We start from the raw sequence: 19,860 nt of genomic DNA on the forward strand, positions 1-19,860 counted from the left end.
GCATAGGCACAGAGCGTAGAGTACTCAGTGGAGCCAGAAAGCCAAAACACTAGGCTGCTTTCTGGTCCTTGCAGCATCACGATGCATGAGCTTCCAAAGGGAGAGAGAGAAATACTAGAATTGCTTGTGCTGGAAACCTAGTTTCATATCTCTCCATGACACAGTTTATAGGTAACTTTCCTATGTGTACATGTGGTGGTGGCTGTGCAGGGTGGCTGGGGGTTGTGGGAGGTGGGAGATAACTTTTTAAAGACATTTAAAGACAAAACTAGAAAGAGGTTATTTCAGGTCTTATTCAGTGATTTCTGCTGAAAGCAAACTATAACTTTTAAGTTTGCCGCTAAAGATGTGGTCACAGTGAGTGCTTCAACTTAAATGGAATTGTTATTAGAAAAGAAATTGCTGAATTCAGTTGGAAGTCAGGCTGTTTGCTGGCGAGTGTGCCTGCTGTGGATACTGCTGAGCTGTGATTAGACAGACCGTAGTCAAGAGAGGTAGCTGGTAGCTCATCATCTTTAGCTAAACAAACAATTCAGAAACTCAGATGAATTTGGGGAGGAGTAGGGGTAGTCATTTTTCTGCCAACATAACCGTTGTCTGCATTGCATCAAACTTAGAATGGTTTGCATAGTTGCAGTAGTTCCTGAGTGATACGCAAATTAAATTGATGAAGATTTGGAATTCTTCCCTGGCTGCATTTTTACATAGTATACATTTTGTTTATTTCAGCCAGTCACACTTATAAATTTATGAGGTCTCAAGGAAATGTATTAATCAGTAAGAAATTGAGCTCAGGAAAAATAACCTCATTACTCTATTTTAAGTACCCCTAGAGCCTTTTGAGAAATGTACTCTATTACCCACAGAGATGGTGCCTATGTTATGCAGGTATAATGGCAAAGGTGAGTATATGCATATGTTGCATAGGGAGGGAGGCAGAATGAACTAAATGGTAAAAGACACCGAGAGCCTTTGGCTTGAAAACCACTGAGAAGAATAAAATACACTGTAGGTGACCTATGGTCACCACTGCATTCCAGCCCGGGTGGCAGAGTGAGACCCCGTCTCCAAAAAACAAAAAGAGGAAAGTACACTGCAGATAGAAAAGCTGAAACTCTTTCTAGGTTTGACCACTTACACAAATGAGTCGCCTTCCTAATCTTTGATACGGCTCCATTTCAGTATTACCCAAATCCTATCAGGAGGAATGTGGCCACTTCCTTTTTGGCTTGGACATGCAGCACTTGTGAAGAGTCTCCTGTATGCAATCTCCTCTGTGTCTGTGCTCTATTGCTAGGTGGAAATTTTAGGGATAGAAGCGGCATATATTCTTTAAAAATGGCCACTGATTTGTTATATCCAACTTGAGTTGACCAGTGTCAAGTAACTGCAGCAACTTGTTGCCAGGGAGCTTCATTCTTGGCCTGCACTCTAGGGCCACTCACTTTTTACGTCCCTCCTGTACCCCAGTGAGGCCATCATGAACCCTGCCATGGCTCTTTTAGGGTGCCCTTTGCCTGTCAGCCATGGTGGCTTGTTGGACTTATCACAGGCTTCATTTGTTCAGAAAGTCATACCTTGGATATAAATTAAGCAAATCTTTTACGTTTTTAATTTTTACTTTTGGGAATGAAGAATTTCTAATAAAGGAAAAATTAGTAAAACATGTGGTGTGATACTCAACTTTTGAAAAGTCAGTGACTTAAAGATGAGCCACGGCCTCGTTTTGAGACCATATTTTGGAAAGGTAGTAGTGGTCAGGAGCTGACCTCCAATTCCAAGTTACCAGTATTGAAACAGTTCTGCCAAACTGACAGCCTCAGAACTCCATCCTCGAGATGGGCATCTTTGAGCATCATGGATCTGAAACACATGAGTTTCGGGCACACAGCTGTTCCTGAAATCTGTGTGATGGATCCCACAGATTTTGTACAATGATTTCACTGCTGTTTTTAGAAAAGGATTGGTTACAAATGAACTGATGCTTCAGACATGCTACTGTGGCTTTCAAAAATAAATATGGCCTTTTCCCCAAAATATTCAACATTTTTAAAGAAGATTTTTTAAATCTCAGCGCCCCATCCTGAAAATGAGGTAAAGCAATTATAGGCATTATCTAAACTTCCTGAAAAGAGGAAATGGGTTCAAGTGTGTATGGGTGCATATAGATTTTGTTCATTTATCAGTTATTGGGTTGCTTGTTCATTTAACTTTTAGCTGCATATTCCATAGATGAATGACAAATGTAACTGAACATTCTTCACAATGTATACTCTCAACATTTGACTATTTGGTAGCCATATAATATAACCTTGACTCTGATAACCTAATACAGACGGTGAAAGAAGTAATGCTAAATCCATTTTCCACTTTCAGAACACATGCTTCATACTTGTCTGGTGTCATTAAATTCCTACATAATTTCTGCACCACATGAGGCATGTTATGTGATGTGGGAATGTGGCTAAGGTCATATAATACGTTTTATCTAACTTATCAGTGTCTCTTGTCTCAATCCAAGTTTGATTGCAGGGTGGGGGCAGGAGACTTTTATGAAGTCACACTACATTTCTCCTTAGAATGGTTGAGTTCCCAGTTAATATGCAGATGATGTAGGACTTGCTGTTAGATTTGCTGTACTTACCAAGCTAAAAAGTGTCATCCATTCATTCTCCTTCCAGTAACTTTCTTAAATCAGCTGCCATTCTTTTAAAACCTGTTTACAGAGTGACCTTTTTTCTTTCTACCAGTCTGGGTAAGGTGACATCTTGAGAGTTTATTGTTTCCTATATTAAAATAAAAATATTTAAAATTTTCTACTTGCATTAAAAGTTGTTCTGCAAAATTGCAAGTAGGTGCTGATGCTGGCTGAAATGACTCCTATAGGAAACCCTACCCTTCTAAGGACCTGTTCTATTACAGCACCCCAGAGGCATCTTAGCAGCAGACATCTCCAGCCACAACCACTGCAGTTCATTTTTAGGAAACCTAACACTTAGCAGCTTGAGTACAAGTTGCTCCTGGCTGCCTGGGTTTATTTTTGAAATCCCACTTGACTGAGTTAGAAGGTGCTTGTTCATAGCTCTCCTCTTGAGTCATTCTTTTCCCCCCTCACTCACACCTCAGTGCACATTTGCAGCTTCAAATGGGATTCTTGCATTTTAATTTCTTGCCCAAAATAGCTTAGGGATGATCATGTGTTGAAACTAAATTGTGCCGACATGCATTAAATGAACATATAAAAAGGCTTCCTCTTTTTTTTTTTTTTTTTTAAAGAAGGCAGTTAGCATCTTTAAGAAAACTGCACAGAACTGTGTCATCATCAGAAAGGAGGAGAAGAGAGCAGAGGGGCAGAGCTAAAATGTGGAGTTTTTGGGTTTTGCTGGTTCCCTGATTTGCCTGTGAACTGCCTCGGATGCTAATATGTAAGCCTTGGCTGCTTCAGTCTGCGTCTTTCTCAAAGAAAAAGATAAATCTCTGTTCCACCACCTTAGAAATTACTAACAATGAGCAAACATCCTTTTGTCTTTACTATTTCATATGGTTTTCTTCCCGACTTTACAGAAACCATATTTACATGCAACTTGTGGATGAATGCTCAAATCAGGACACAGAGATGCAGTTTGTTGTGATTCTTTAAAAAAAAAAAAATGAATTGATCTGCATTCAAGGCAGTTTTAGAATTTCTGGCACTGTCTCAGCGCTTGAGGACTTTAAATCTTTATTTGGCTACTCCTTCAGGTCAAATCGAAATGTCACTTTTATCATTCAGATATTTACTTATTCAAAACAGCAGTCAATCCGGTAGTGTGAGCTTGTCATCCAATAAAGGCCCCACTAAAGATTCATAGGTAAAAATAGCTTTGGGTCTCAGTTGTGCCTGTTTTAGAAAGGGAAGCAATGAGGCGGGCTCAAGAGAGTGGAGTGGAAGCTGGTGAGGGCTCCTCTGGGGAGGGAGGCCGTGCACCCTGCAAGCCGTTTGCCTGCCTGCCTCAGCAGTTCCTTGTGATTTCACATGGGCTCCCTTCCTGAGCCACCTCCACAAGATCTTCATCTAGTGCTGCAAAAGGCCCAGAAAGGCCTAATGCCATTACGTGGGCTGGGCCCCCACCAGACAGCACAACTCCTGTGAGCCCACGTGCACAACCATCCTACAGATAAGGAAACCGAGCTCAGGGGAGTTGGGAACTTGCACCTGCCTCCAAACTAGCAAGCCACACGTTAATGGTTCCAAGTCAGGTCTTCTCACTCCTGGAGGGCTTGCCACTACTGCTTCTTGAGTTCAACCAAGTCAGGCAAAAAAGTATGACTGTAAAGTGATGTGGTTTTTGTTTTCACTCAGTCACACTGCCTTTATAGCTAAGTTTTTATCCTCTCAAAATATAAGTTACTTTTGACACCAAATGGTTAAGCCATTTGAGTTTGTAACACCAAATGGTTACAAACTCAAATTTGCTCACTTGAGTTATTTATAGGACCTGTTCCACATGCCCTGGAGCTAGTTAGGAAAATCAGGTTCACTCTCAGAAGTTTGCTATCACTGATGGTATTCCACTGAGTGTGTCTTGAGTTCTGAAGGTAGTTCCAAAGAGAGTTTTAAACATGTTCTTTAATGGTATTAGATTAAAAACTAGTAATAAATGTAGAATTTCCCATGAGCACAACATTCAAAGTTATGTACGATAACACATATATTGGTGTGAGAAAGAGTTCGCCATACTTGTGTGTGGTTAATGCACATTTTCTAGTCCAGATAAAATTGTGGGTTTTGTAAGGCATCTGTAATGTTGTGTTACATTTTGAAATTAAGGTCAGAACTTTAAGAACATTTGTCTCTCACAGAGTTTTTCAAACTGACCTATGTGTAGTTCCAAATTGTGGAGAAACAATGGTTTTAGGGAGACCATCAGAAAAGCGAGGCTAATCATTTTCGTGTTTAAAACTCTCAAGTTGCAGAAAGAGAACAGTCCACGGAGAGCTGGCAGTTTCCTCTGTGATCAAAAAGACGACAGCGTTCGCCCCTTTCCCCACCAGGGAAGCCTCCGCATGCCCCGTCCTGTGTCCATGTGGCCTTGCGCAGACGCCGACTCGGTTCCATTTGAAGACAGGCCACTGTCCAAGCTGAAGGAGTCGGACAGGTGCTCGGCCAGTGAGAACCTCTACCTGGATGCCTTGTCCCTGGATGATGAGCCAGAGGAGCCACCAGCCCACAGGCCTGAGAGGGAGTTCAGGAACCACCTCCCTGAGGTCAGCCAGGTTTTGTCCACTCTAGTTAATTACTGCAGAATCAGGGAGCTGTCATGAAACCTAAGAGGCATGTCAGATTCCTTTCCTGGCAAGCTCCAGCACTTTTGCATACAGCAGTCTCCGAACTGAGTAAAAATGAAATCTTCACAACGCTAAGGGTTTTGTTTGACCCTAAATTAGCATGCCCTGCTGTCAGTTTAATTTTGCCCCTTTGTTTCGGGTTTAGAAATACTGGACTAGAGTCCTATTTAAAAGGAAGGTCTTACAAGTAAGTATGTCCAGTAGAACACACAAGAGGAAGTAAGTAATTCTAGGAAGTGTATATGCTCAGCTTTTCTTTTCCTTTTTTGGGTGGGGAAATGGGGTCTCTCTCTTGCCTGGGGTAGAATATAGTGGCCGATCATGGCTCACTGCAGCCTTGACCTCCCAGGCTCAACTGATCCTTCCCTGTCAGCCTCCTGAGTAGCTGGGCCCACAGGCATGCACTCCCATGCCTGGCTATTTGTTTGTTTGTCTGTTTTTTTAAGTAGAGACAGAGTCTCCCTATGTTGCCCAAGCTGGTCTTGAACTCCTGGACTCAAGTGATCTGTCTGCCTTGGTTTCCCAAAGTGCTGGGATTACAGATATGAGCTACTGCACCCAGCCTCAACTTTTCTTGAAATAGTACAGTCTCTGGTGGTAGAAAACTAATAACCAAAAAATTCTGGGCAAAGGGAAAAAAAGTCCAATACTTAGAAACCTTACATAAATTAGACCAGCAAATGGGTGAGCTAAGCTGTAGACATTTCCGTGGCACTGCATTAGTTATGTTTTTCTGGTTTTAATATTTTTAAAACCTTGTTTTAAAAGTTGGTTCTAGGAATCATTACTTACGAAGCAATTCAAGTTGCTGCACCTATCATTTGGTCTCCTAAACACTTAAGACTTAGAAGAGTTCATATCAAATAGTGTTGTTGAAATATGGGGAAATTATATTTCACTCACGTCAGTAAGGTCAAATGCCTTATCCTCAGCAATGTATCAGGTTGATAGGATATCACCACAGTCCCACCCTGTCTGATCTATTGCCAATCTTGTACAGTCCAATTACATAGCAGAAGTAACGCAGGATAGGGTTGGGAGCCAGTGGGCTGGAACCTGCATGGCAGAGACAAGGGGCGTGCCCACTGGGGGAAGTGTACCCCTTGCTATTTACTGTCCTGAAAAATATGTTTCCATGACTGTTAGTCAAAGGCTTGCTGCCTCAAAACCACATCAGCACAAGAGTGTTTTCTCAGTAGACAACCTTGTATTTATGTCGTTCTACAAACACAGCTATCATTCTTCTTAAGGGGAAGGTGCTGTGTAGCTTTGCCTCTAATTCTAAATGGGAATGTTTAAAACCAACCAAGTGCCCAAGCCTAACGATGTCATGCCAACTTCTACAGCAAGATTTGGACCAAGGGATGTCAGTCTCCTAACTTTACTCTGTCACCTTTCTCTCTAACATAACACACACACACAGACACACACACACACACACACACACACTCTCTCTCTCTCTCTCTCTCGCTCTCGCTCTCACACTTAGGTTGTTACAAGAGCCAACTTTGAAATTCATGTAGTCTGTGAGGTCCTTTGAGGAAGCACAGAAGAGCCACCTCCTCCATGACAGAATTTATAGCCAGTTGTTCTCATGTGGGCTCCTCCCTGGACTGCAGAAGCTACAACCCCTCATCACGCTATGGACTCCGCTTTGATTCTTGCACTTCAAAGGCCTCAGGGCAGTAGCACTCCTAACCAGAGCCTGGCCTCAGTGCACATTCTAAATGGTGTTCTCCTCGGGGAGCAGAGCAAACAAATCACTTAAGTACATTCAGGGCTTCTAGGCAACCAAAATTAACTGATTCAGACAAAGTTATTTCTTCTTTATAGGAAGAAGAAAATCACAAGGGAAATCTGCAAAGGTAAGTAAGATTGATGAAAATAATAGATTACTGAAATAAAAATGTCTTGGTCTAAAAATTCTGTTTTGTCAATGCAGTCTATTTTACTACTCTCTTCAAAATACTTAAAATTAAGCCATTTCTGAATAAGTGGCTGCTTTATTATTCATTTCATAAACATGGTATTTTTGATTATCAAAATCAAAGAAACTAGACATGCTGTGTTATGTGTATATTGGTTTTATGGTAAGGACTTTCCAGTTGTAGTTGTGCTAGGTATACAAAGGAATGCTTGTGTTTAGTGGTTTTTGAAAGGTCCATGGAAACTTCACCTTTCTCATTTAAAGTCTGGAAAAACTCTCTCTTGTATGCTGTGAGTTGTTTTATCCATTGTGTATTTAAAAGCTCCACTAAGAGAATTTATTAAAGTATTTTCTGGCAGTAGTCCTTGAAGAAGACATATAGTAGTTGATGTGGATGTTATACACTAGTTTTTTCCTTCCCAGTTTAATTTCCTCCAGTTTTACTTTTTCTTCATTCTCTAAATGAATGCATACTATTACTGAGACATGAGATTTCTTCTCAAACAATTCAACGTTTCCAGATCTCCTCATCCTTGATTTTCCTCTGAACTTCAAGTCTGTGAATGACTGTCCCCTTCTCATTTGCCCTCTGCCACATCGCTGCAGCATCTAGGCATGCCCGTGGCATATTTCTGTCCTTCACGCTGTCTTCTCTGGTCTGTCTTTGGTGGTACAGGACAGTACTTGAGAGCTCAGGCTCTAGAGCCAAACTGCCTGGATTTATTTATTTATTTGTTTGTTTATTTATTTATTTATGAGATGGAGTCTCGCTCTGTCTCCCAGGTTGAAGTGGTGGTGCAATCTCGGCTTACTGCAACCTCTGCCCCCTGGGTTCAAGCAATTCTCCTGCCTCGGCCTCCCGAGTAGCTGGGATAATAGGCACACTCCACCATGCCCGGCTAATTTTTGTATTTTAGTAGAGACAGGGTTTGGCCATGTTGGTCAGGCTGGTCTCGAATTCCTGACCTCAGGTGATCCACCTGCCTCAGCCTCCCAAAGTGCTGGGATTACAGGAGTCAGCCACCACACCCAGCCCAAACTGCCTGGGTTTAAAATAGCTTCTGCCTCTTTGTAGCAATGTGACCGTGGGTAGGTTACTCAACTGCTTTATGCCTCAGTTTCCTCCTCATCTGTATACAGGAGGTATTTTGATTCTTATTATTTCTTTTTTGCAGCTTATTTATGTTAATATACATAATGAAAGTAGCACATGGCACAAAACAAACAGTAAACAGAGTTTAGTCATTCCCCCCTCCCACCTTCCCCATTCACAGCAGCAGTCACATCCGTGTTTCGGGTTAGGCTTTGGAGTAATTCTGTTTCACCTCAAACCATCAACCTTTACGCTTTCAAAAGCAACCCAGGCTTGTTGTAAAATGTAAATGTCGGCTGAGGCAGGAGAATCTCTTGAACCCAGGCAGTGGAGGTTGCAGTAAGCCGAGATAGCACCACTGCACTCCAACCCGGGTGACAGAATGAGACTCTGTCTCAAAAAAAAAAAGAAAAAAAAAAGTGAAAACTGGAAGTGCCCTTCCCGCCGTCCCCTTTTCCTCTGGCTTCTGACTGCCCAGTGTGTTTCCACCAGACTCTCTTCGATGTACCTGCAAGCGCCTACACACGCTCCAGATGTGTCCTGGGTTTTCTCTTCATGGTTTCGTTTGCCTTGGCCACTGCCTGAGGTTCACGCCTCTGGTTTCTCTGTCTTTATGGTCTCTCTTCCACCATATCTATCTATGCCCCAGAGGCACTGAGTTTTCACCCATGTAGGTGCCACTGGTTTACCTCTGAGACAGTTCCGCTGTGGGTGAAAGTGGGATTAGATGAGCTACGTCCACAGAAATGTGGAAAGGACCAGGAGTGTGGCATGTGTTTGGCACTTACAGTCCCCAGTGAACAGTGTTCTGAAACTCATTATTAATTCAGCAACTCTTTGAACTGACCAGAAGCAAGAAGAGGAAATTCATACTTGCTGAAAAGCTCATGACCTCGGGACAAATCAACCCATACCTACCATTGCCCTTCCTTTCCAGCACTGCATATAGCCATCTTGTGGTTATTCAAAGCACCACTGGACAGTTTGTAGATTATTTCCAACAACAACAACAAAATAACAAGATAGAATGCCTAACAATGTCACTTTTAGCCTGCTGTTTTACCCCATGGTGCTGACCACACGGTGGGTGCCTTGTCCCCAAGGTGAAGTCAGCTGTCAGCAAAGCTGCCCAAGCTTTGGTGGTTCTGCGTGCCAGTGCACACAGTACAGGGACATGCTCAGAGCAGACCCCAGTCCTGGCCTCATCATCATTAATGGGTCCTATGGAGGAGTGGTCCATGCATCAATCTGGGACTCCTTCCACAGGGCCTGCACTAGTCTAGAACCCTAGGTTTAAGCCTGTGCTTTGCAGGGTGAAAGGAATATCAATATATCCTATAAGAATCTGGACAGTGAGTCTATGGACCCCTCACCTTCCTATCCTACCCTAGCTAGAGGGATTCCAGGCCAAAGAGGTTCTGTTGCCTGAGCCAGCAGGCACAGTCAACCCCCAGACCCATTCCTGACAACAACTTTTTTGCCCTGGTGGTGGTCATGCCTGAGCACCTTAGCCTAGAAGCATCTCTGGCACCTCTGCAGCACCTGCCTGGCATGTGAGACCCATTCAGTGAACTCACAGCAAATTGAAAGTGCTAACACATGGAAGAATCCACACCAAATTTATGTCCATCAGGTGGTAGCTTACCAAAACCTGGCTATCCCCATGGCTCACCTGTCTTTATCCTTCAGCTGTGGTCCGAGTGAGTCTCCTAAGAATTCTCACTGAGGCACTGAGGCCTCAAGTGATTCTCCTGTCTCAGCCTCCCAAAGTGTTGGGATTACAGGCATGAGCCGCTGCGCCCAGCCAGAGTTGGTCGTATTAAATTCTGACCAATGCAAGGCTTCAGGAACAATACCAGAACCACACAGAGTGCAATAAATGTCCACAGGGTAAGCAGAGAGTGCAGCACATGAGCAGCTGAAAGTGTTCTGGTGTGGGTGGAAGTGGGCACCTTCCCTGGCACATCTCACGCAGGGCAGGACATGGGTGCTGTGGCTTGTCAGAGGCTCCCTGACAAGTGCTGACCCCCTCTTTTCTGCTTTTCCAAGGGCGGTGTCTGTGTCCTCCATGTCCGAGTTCCAGCGCCTAATGGACATCTCCCCCTTCCTGCCTGAGAAAGGCCTCCCATCCACCAGCAGCAAGGAGGACGTCACCCCGCCCCTGTCTCCAGATGACCTCAAGTACATTGAGGAGTTCAACAACAAGAGCTGGGACTACTCACCCACCAGGGGCCACAATGGTGGGGGGCCGGACCTCTGGGCCGAGAGGACCGAGGTGGGGCGGGCCGGGCACGAGGACAGCACAGAGCCTTTCCCTGACTCCTCCTGGTACCTGACCACAAGTGTCACCATGACCACGGACACCATGACCAGCCCAGAGCACTGCCAGAAGCAGCCGCTGAGGAGCCATGTCCTCACTGAGCAGTCGGGGGTGCGCGTGTTACACAGCCCGCCTGCCGTGCGCAGGGTCGACAGCATCACGGCGGCGGGGGGCGAGGGTCCCTTTCCCACAAGCAGAGCCAGAGGGAGCCTGGGAGACACCAAGGGGGGCCCTCCAGAACCTATGCTCAGTAGGTGGCCTTGCACCTCCCCGAGGCACTCCCGGGACTACGTGGAGGGGACACGGCGCCCCCTTGATACCCCCCTTTGCACCTCTTTGGGGTTTGCCTCCCCACTGCACAGCCTGGAGATGTCCAAGAACTTGAGTGATGACATGAAGGAGGTGGCCTTCTCTGTCAGGAATGCCATCTGCTCTGGCCCTGGTGAGCCGCAAGTCAAGGACATGGCCTGCCAGACCAATGGGTCCCGGACGATGGGGACCCAGACTGTTCAGACTATCAGTGTGGGCCTGCAAACTGAAGCCTTGCGTGGTGTCACCAGCAGCCCCCACAAGTGTCTCACACCAAAAGCTGGGGGCAGTGCTACACCCGTGTCATCTCCTTCCCGAAGCCTTAGGAGCAGACAGGTGGCCCCTGCCATCGAGAAGGTGCAGGCTAAGTTTGAACGCACATGCTGCTCCCCCAAGTACGGTTCTCCCAAGCTGCAGAGGAAGCCCCTCCCCAAAGCTGACCAGCCAAATAACAGGACATCACCAGGGATGACCCAGAAAGGGTACAGTGAGTCAGCCTGGGCCCGCTCCACCACCACCAGGGAGAGCCCGGTGCACACCACCATCAATGACGGCCTTTCCAGCCTCTTCAACATCATCGACCACAGCCCCGTGGTGCAGGACCCCTTCCAGAAGGGGCTGCGGGCCAGCAGTCGGTCTCGCTCAGCAGAACCCCGACCAGAGCTGGGCCCAGGCCAGGAAACAGGCACCGATTCCCGAGGAAGGTCACCTAGCCCCATTGGGGTAGGCTCAGAGATGTGCAGGGAGGAAGGGGGAGAGTGCATGCCAGTGAGGCAGGACTTATCTGCTCCCCCTGGCTACACGCTCACTGAGAACGTGGCCCGGATCCTCAACAAGAAGCTGCTGGAGCATGCCTTAAAGGAGGAGAGGAGGCAGGCTGCCCACGGGCCCCCAAGTCTCCACAGCGACAGCCACTCGCTGGGGGACACAGCCGAGCCAGTAACCATGGAGGTAACGAATGCTGAGTGCCCCACACCCTCCCCCACCAGCTCTTCCCTTTAGCTGTTGGGCATTTGGGACCTGGGCCTGTGCTCTGATTTGATCTCAGGAATTGTCCATGATTGGTGGTTGGGAGCTGGGGAGGTGTTGGGTTTATGGGGGAGTAGAATAGGCAGAAAAAACCCTGAGCAACTTTTTAAAGAAAATATTATTTTACTGTCCTCAGGAAATCATGTAGTACATGGTTTGATTCGGGTTCTGTCACTGGTCTAAGTGATTGATCCTTATTTATCAGGGCTTTTCATTTGGGGTAATAGCTAGCCTTCTTTCTGTATAAATCTGTGCATGTGGGCAAACTATGTGAGAGTTGTGTCAGGGCTTTCTGCATACTGCAGACCTTTATATGTGACAGCACAAGGTGAGCTGGAAAGGGTCTAGACCACGTGGGCACAAGCACGTCTCATCAGGGCCCACAAAATCTCAATTCCTGGGCTGGCTTCCTTACAAAACAGCCATCTGGCAGCTCACAGATCACTTACCCTCTTTGTGGCCATGAGCTTCCCAGCAGTAAAACCCGGTGAAACAAATGGACAAAATCAAAATCCTTCCCTAAACAATCAGATTATCATTATCGCCCTTGATATTACTCATAAATCAATCTACTGTGAATTGGGTTCTGATACATATCCACACGTGATTTTGTACACCACTTTACAAAACACTTCCCATTTCCACTTCAAAAATTACCAAAATGAAAGCCTGACGATAATGCTGGTGGTGATGGCTACGGTGATGCTACTTGGTGGTTTGTGCAGCACAGAGAGGAGGCGTCTGTCCTGCAAATGATCCCAACTTGCCAGGAGTCTGGATGAACAAGCTCCACACTGGGGACACCTGACCCCATGAGCACTCTCCCAGCCAGGCTGCTCCCGCAGATGGCAGGGGTCAGAGGAGGAGGACAGCAGCATGCTCCTGGGCTGCCTGCTACTTTCTCGCCAGGACCCGAGCAGCCCTGGCTTCATGGGCAGGGAGTATTGCCTCTTTCACCTGGCCCATGTTTCCCACAGGAGGGTAAATGATGGCTAGCTTTCCAGTCTGGCCCACCTAACTCAAAACGCAGGCTTGAAAACCGAACAGGTCAAACCTGTGGAACTGCCAGTGACCTATAGAAATGGCAATTCCATATGGTTCACACCTAATACAAATATTAACACTACATGACCTACATGTTCCAAGATCTGAGTCTTTGTGATAAAGTTGTCTGCATGCTCTGAGAAGGACAAACTACTGGTTGAATGTTCTCAGGTGACACATGGTGTCTTCTTTGGGCTACTGTTACCCCATTCTTCTGGGGTCCTCAGGTAAGTACTCCTGCTGTGGAAGGGTCTATTTATAATGTGAATGCCCTGCCTTCTAGGGCCCCCTACGGCTCTGAATTTCAGTTGAAATTGGGGCTATGTCTCAAAGCATTAACTGGCAATGTCTGTAGTGTCTATTTATATTACAAACCAAATAGAAATTATTTTTTAGGAACCGAAAAATGCTTTGAATTACTAATAGTGAATGCTGCAAGCAAAAATAGGTTCACGATAGAATCCCAGCATTAGGCATAAAAATGGTTTTATCAGTACAAAGTGGCGCCCACACCCTTTGTCCTCCGTATTCATTGAGATTTTCTCCTCACTTGGTGTGTTTGCCACTAAAAGAGAGGATGCGAAAAGGAGCACAGTTTCAGGGACTCAGAGCATGCGTGGAACACTCATCGGCAGCATCTAAATGCCACGGGCTCTTTTTTCCTTTTCTGTTGGAATTTTGCTTGTTCTAGATTCCAGTGGTATTCCTGAATTGATATATTAGGACCATTGCAACCCCTTCCCATTGCTCCATAAATTATGTAGTAGTTCTAGGTATGCATTTCCAGATCCCCAGGACTACTTCTGATTCCAAGCCCAGCCGGTGCCCTGTTGTGGAATCTTTCCCTGATGTTCACTCAGGCATCCAGGCCCAGGAGTGAAGCGGGTGACAAGAAATCTCCCTTTCTCACTGCACTCTCATCCCGTAAGCCACTCAGGCCTCTCTTTCTCTCCACACCATGGCACTAGTTCAGCAGTGCAGAGAGAAGCCGTGAGGAGTTGTATTGTGAAGAGAAAGAACAGTCTGAAAATGGAATGCTATTCCTCCCTCCCCTAAGTGGAAAATGTGAGGGGAAATTTTTAGAATAAGCGGCAGTAGCTTGGCTGTTGTGACCATAACAAACGCAGCCTTATGATGGCCTCTGTTTTAGATAACAGTCATGCAATTTCCATTATCTCTGTTTTCCAGAATGCTGTTTGAAATGTTAAATGCTAAAAGATGACTCGGGGAAGCATAGAAACTAGAGGGAGGTCTGTGGCTCCTCCATGGAGTTTCCTTCTTCTCTCTGGGCAGATGGCAGAGGGCAGATGTGCCCAGCGCCCAGCCGCTTTCCCTCACCTCCCTTGGAGTGTATGTGCTAGATCTGAGAGCCCGGAAGTCTCTCCTGGTGGCTGTCCCTGAGGGAGAGGGACGGTCCTCTACATCTGGGCTTGCTGACTTTAAATCTTTATTGTTCTCCTGTTTAAAAAAAACACTTTCCAACCTTCTTGCTTTTCTTTTCTTTCTGTGTCTGTTCTGTCCAGAACCAAACTGTCTTACTAACTGCCCCCTGGGGACTCTAGCCCTGCCTGCCTCACGCTGTAAGTGCTTTCTTCCTTGTTTCCCAGCTTTCTGGAGAGGTAGTGTTGTGTAACTCGCGGTTGGCACCTGACACTCATCACCTGAGGGAGGGCTGCCCGGTGACGGCGCCCTCGCTCACCCCGGGTTCCAGGAGGTTCTCCTAAACCCAGGAACAGACTGACAAGGCCAGAGACTCATCTGCCCTGCTAGAGGGTTGACCACTCAGCGCAAAGAAAGGTTTTAGGTTATAGAGATTCTGCTGAGATTTCTCTGCTTTTGTACATTTGCAGCCAACATGCTTTCAGAGAATTGAGTAGATACTGGCCAGGAGGGGACATCCTAGGCCCAGGGATCTTGCTCGAGGGGGTCTATGGGTCCAACTGCCCAGGTCTGCTCACCAGCATTTTGGTCATATATGTGCACTGGCATGTGCTGAAATGAGGTGTGGCCATAATGTGATAAGGCTTTTTTTAATCATTTTTCAACAACCGTGCCACAAGGAATGAACCCAAATATATCTTGTCCTTCCAAGTGAGCACCATAGGTGACAGAGTAAGTGCTCAATAAATATTTGTTGAATGAATAAACAACAAATTCATCCCCACTCCAAATATCTTGAGAATCTCTCAGAATTGCTTTCATAGCCTGAGTCAAAGCACATGAGAAAATATATACTTTGTTTTTGATCAAGAATATAGTCACCCACTCACCTCATCCACTAGCCTTATCTCAAAACATTAAATACAGAAGTTGACAACGGTTGTATCCTTGTGAAAAAAATGACAAGGAACACAGGGGAAGGCCATTTTCCAGAAATGCGCTACACGGGTGGCGTCCCAGGACAGGGTGCCATGTCCTGGATGCCTCTTGGGAAAGCACAACATCGTTTGCTTGTACCTGCTGGTGTGTTACTAAGGAAAAGGTTCATTCCCTTGAATGCAGACTCACCACATTTCTTCCTTCCCAAGCAGAGGCTGGCAAAGAGGGGGTACTTTCAGCAGGTCTCATAAAAAGCCTGCTCTTCAGCACCAGCCAGGTGGAAACAAGATACAGTGGTGTCAGATAAACCTATGGTAGCAGCTTCAACGACACACAACACACAGATCAGATACACAATACACAACACACACACTACTCTTAACAACAAAGGTAGCACAGACAAAAAACAGATACAGATTTCCCAAACCGTGTGTCCCAGCCAAGCGCCGTGGGCTACGGTGAGATGTGGACATGAGCACCCTGGGTTAGTCTGCATCTTGGTGGCACCGGTGGAGTTTTAACGGGAGAGGTATTTCTGGTTGTCGTGATACTGTTAGCATAATACTTGGGGAACAGAAGCTTCTCCCTGTGGCCATATGAAGTGCCAGCCATAAAAGCAGCAGGGAGCATGAAGCATAGTCTCCAGGGCCACTGTTCCTTTTCTGCTGACCCACAGGGAGGCAGGGAAACCGCTCACCTTATCACTCTTCGGGAAGCCTGTGGCTCCCACACTGTCCTCAGGCCGTGCTGTCTCTGACATGTTCCATCTTCTCCCTAGTGGCACTGCCCACTCCATGCAGCTGTCTGTCCTTCCCCCGCTGCCGCTCCCCTGCACCTCTGGCTGGTCACCTCATCCTGGCCTTTTCAGTTGCTTGTCACATCTCTTAAAATCCTCCAACTCACTTCCTTTCTGTGAGGGTCTTCTTTCTCTGTCATCCTTCCTGTGCCTTCCATTCAGTTCACCTCTCATTCCAGTGTCTGAGTGTCATTCCAGCCAGTGGGCTCCACGCTGGACAACTCAATTTCCTCATGCCACAGCTTTTTACATTTCGGTGTGTCAGCAAATTCCAAGTTTGGGTGTCCTGGTTTGTAACATGTAGAGTAGGGACAAGGAGCTCAACATTCTTGAAAACAAAGTAGCTTGAGAATAAGGATGCTAGGTGATTTGCTCCCAGTTGTGTCTTGCATCACCTGTTCTCAGAACATTAAGATGCCTGTAACACAAAACCACAAGTACGTTCTGATTCTACTTTTTTAAAATGCTGCTGCAATTGAAGAGTCATTAAAGAAAACGAGACCCAAATTAAAATTTCTGCCTGCAGCATTTTTGCTGTGTTGTGGGAGTTTGTTTAACCTGCTGCCAGTCAATTTCAAATAAACAGTAGCAGAGTTCGTTTTAAGATGACTGCCGTTGTGAACACAGCTTAATGAAATCACAGGTCGCTTTGTGGGCTCCCAGTAGATCCAGGCCCTATAGGACCAGTTCGCTTGTCCACTGTAGCGAAATAGATCGTTAGAAAGGGCCAGATGAAGAAACCTACCAGATGGGAATACGATGAAGTGGCCTGTGGAGACCACTGCCACAATCACTCTGCCTGTCTTCGTATACCCCAGGCCAATTCTAAAGGAGCTTTACAAGCTGACTCATCTCACAGTGTTGCTGTGTTTTATCATAATTGGTCCCTTCCCATTCATGTCGCTGATCATTTGTGTTGAATTCTTTATCATTTTAAGTTATTCTGCATGAGCATAGAAAGTAGTTAATATTCACAAGTTGCTCGTGGTGCATACTCCATCTCACTTGAGTCTGTTGAGAAGTATATTTGGGGGAATCATCCGCTGGTGACATTGCCGATCTGAGTAACTGTGTCTCCTTTTCTCGGCTCTGAAGGAACTACCTTGTTCTGCACTAGCTCCATCCCTAGAGCCCTGCTTCTCCAGGCCGGAGAGACCAGCAAACCGTCGCCCTCCATCCCGTTGGGCCCCACATACCCCCACTGCCTCACAGCCTCAGTCACCCGGAGACCTGACGTCCTCGGAGGAACACGGTGGTGAGGACCCACCCGAGGAGAAGCCACACCGTGATGCAAGCTTGCATGGATTATCACAGTATAATTCACTGTAATTTGCATAACCACACCATCGCCATGAACGAAACTCTGCCCAAAAGGAGAGATCTAGTTTTCTCAAGGTCAAAGAATGTTTTTAAAAACACACAGCTGCTGAATGTTCAACCTGTGAAACTGAGATGTTTCCAGAATGAAACAGTAAATGTGCCTGTAATAACTTAATTTTTTTCATAGCTCAGAAAACTATTTTTGTCTCCATCTTTTTTATACACGGTATATTAAACAAAATGGTAAATAAGGTATAAATAGATTTAAAAAAATAAAAGTTTTAAAAAATGTACACTTACAGAGATTCTGAACACCCTCGCTGTCAATACCTGACTGCCTCTCTGTTAATTTTGCACTGTTAGATTTTGGTTTGGTTTATTTCCGTGTTGAATTAGAGTGGATTAAGTTAATTTTATTTTGTCAGTGTTACTGTTTTTTAAGAATTTTTTAATGCTTCAGACTGTCCGATTCAGTGAACTTTTTGTAGTGAAAATGCCATGAAGCCAGTAGACAAGACAGATATTCTGTATACTGGAGGGGACACAAGACATTTTCGAAAGGGTACAAAGTCCTCAGTGGGCTTAGAAAAGTCACTGTATCATCCATATATTATCTTACTCGGCTCACACGTCTTCGGGTGCATGTATATACCGCTACTGTGTCCTCGCCGCCACCTAAATGTGACAGTCTATTCCACTGTAATATGTCGTGAAATTCCTTGTACTGTACTTTTATTGTTGGTCTTCTTGCATCGACGATACAACAGCAACAACATTTTTAAATTATTGTGAAAAGATTAACTGGCAATGTACAGCGTTTACTCAAAATTTTCTTGTTTAAGGGAAGACACTACAAAAAGTCACGAGGATACCAAATGGAAACACGTGATGGTGCCTCTGAGTCTGTATGAGACCATGGTGAAGTAGAAATAAAGCCTTTCCAAGATGGCAGCGTGTCTCAGCCTCTCATCTGTTACACACCCTCCATCTTTTCCTAAGGACTCAGATGGAAAGTTTTCCATAGCTAGGGGAATGAAGGAGAGAGGCGATCATGTAAAGAGGCAACAGCTGCTGACATATCTTGCTGGGAATGCACTCTTTGGGTACAAGATCATGTTGCAGTTTTACTGTTCTCTGTAAGAGAGTCCTAGGATAGAGAGACAGCTTTACTGTTGAAAAGCCAAAACTTCTGTGGGCAGGGATGTGAGGAAACTGATTACCTAAAGTCAGAGTATGCATGGCTTCTCTTCCCGCTCTGCTCATTAGGAGAGAGGGAGTGGCCAATAACTCCAGAAGAGGCCTTTCCGTCTCTGATCCTGAGATGCAGCCCACCTGTCAGTGTTTCCTGGCGGAGAAGCCCACAAAGAAGTGGTGCTACTGAAGAGCCCAAAAGGAATGATTTCAGGCTGAAGTTTCTGGTGTTAATATTTCATTTAATGTTTCATTAATCCAACAATTTTCTTCTTATCTGGGTGAGCTATTGAAATAGGCTATCCTAGCATTACCACAGCTTCGTCTTTAAACTGAAATATTTTCAAAAAATAAAAACCAATAAATGTTGGCAAGGATGTGGAGAAATTAACACTCAAGAACTGCTGGTGGGAAAGTAAAATGGCCCACAATATTCCTGCTTTAAAAAGTTAAACATAACATTACAGTAAGATCCAAGGATTCCACTCCTGGATATACACCCAAAAGAACCGAAAGTAGGGACTCAAACTGGTGTTTGCACACCCATGTTCACAGAAGCATTATTCATAATAACCAAAAGATGGAAACACCTCAGTTTTCCATTGACAGATGAATGGATCAACAAAATGTGGTATATACATATAGAGGGATACTACTCAGCTGTTAAAAAAGTAAATTCTGACATACTATAGCATGGATGAACGTTGAGGACATTATTCTAAGTGAAATAAGCCAGTCACAAAGTGGCAGTTATTGTTTGGTTCCATGTATCTTGTTTATCTATCAAGAGTAGTCAAAGAAAGTAAAATGGCGGTTGTCGAGGGTTGAAGGGGGAATGGGGAATTGGTGTGTAATGGGTACAGAATTTCTGTTTGGGATGATGAAAAAGTCCTGGAAATGAGAGTGGAGATGGTGCACAGTGAATATACTTGATGCCTCTGAGTTGTACATTTAAAAATGACTAAAATGATAAACGGCATATAGATTTTACCACAATAAAAACTTTTAAATGCAAAATATGAATATTTCACTTAACCACTCTAGCTATACCTGCAAACAAGCCATCGGCGGGTCAATAAATATTTTGTGCCTATTCTGTGCAGATGGCAAATGCTGAGAGGTACATTGGTATTCCTTCAGTTGGAAGCAACCAGCCAGCAACAAGAAGGGAAGTTGTGGCTCTC

The 19,860-nt window shown here is 45.2% G+C and overlaps 1 protein-coding gene across 13 annotated transcripts in view; it reads left to right on the forward strand.

Moving 5' to 3' along the window:
* The window catches only part of MTCL1 (microtubule crosslinking factor 1), a 134,063-nt gene extending 114,644 nt beyond the window's left edge, over positions 1-19,419 (forward strand). For 9 of the 13 annotated variants that reach the window (XM_032293354.1, XM_032293349.1, XM_032293353.1 and 6 more), the window contains 4 exons: positions 4,951-5,247; positions 7,162-7,193; positions 10,398-11,928; positions 17,261-19,419. In XM_032293354.1, the coding sequence (XP_032149245.1) occupies positions 4,951-5,247; positions 7,162-7,193; positions 10,398-11,928; positions 17,261-17,494 (2,094 nt within the window). In that variant the 3' untranslated portion in view covers positions 17,495-19,419. Of the gene's footprint in view, positions 1-4,950; positions 5,248-7,161; positions 7,194-10,397; positions 11,929-14,573; positions 14,631-17,260 lie in introns of all 13 variants that reach the window. The other 4 variants (XM_032293355.1, XM_032293356.1, XM_032293359.1 and 1 more) reach the window with 2 other exon arrangements.
* The last annotated feature ends 441 nt before the right edge of the window (positions 19,420-19,860 follow it).

Source organism: Sapajus apella, unplaced genomic scaffold, assembly GCF_009761245.1.
Source record: "Sapajus apella isolate SASKATOON/1434 unplaced genomic scaffold, GSC_monkey_1.0 scaffold29, whole genome shotgun sequence".
NCBI lineage: Eukaryota > Metazoa > Chordata > Mammalia > Primates > Cebidae > Sapajus > Sapajus apella.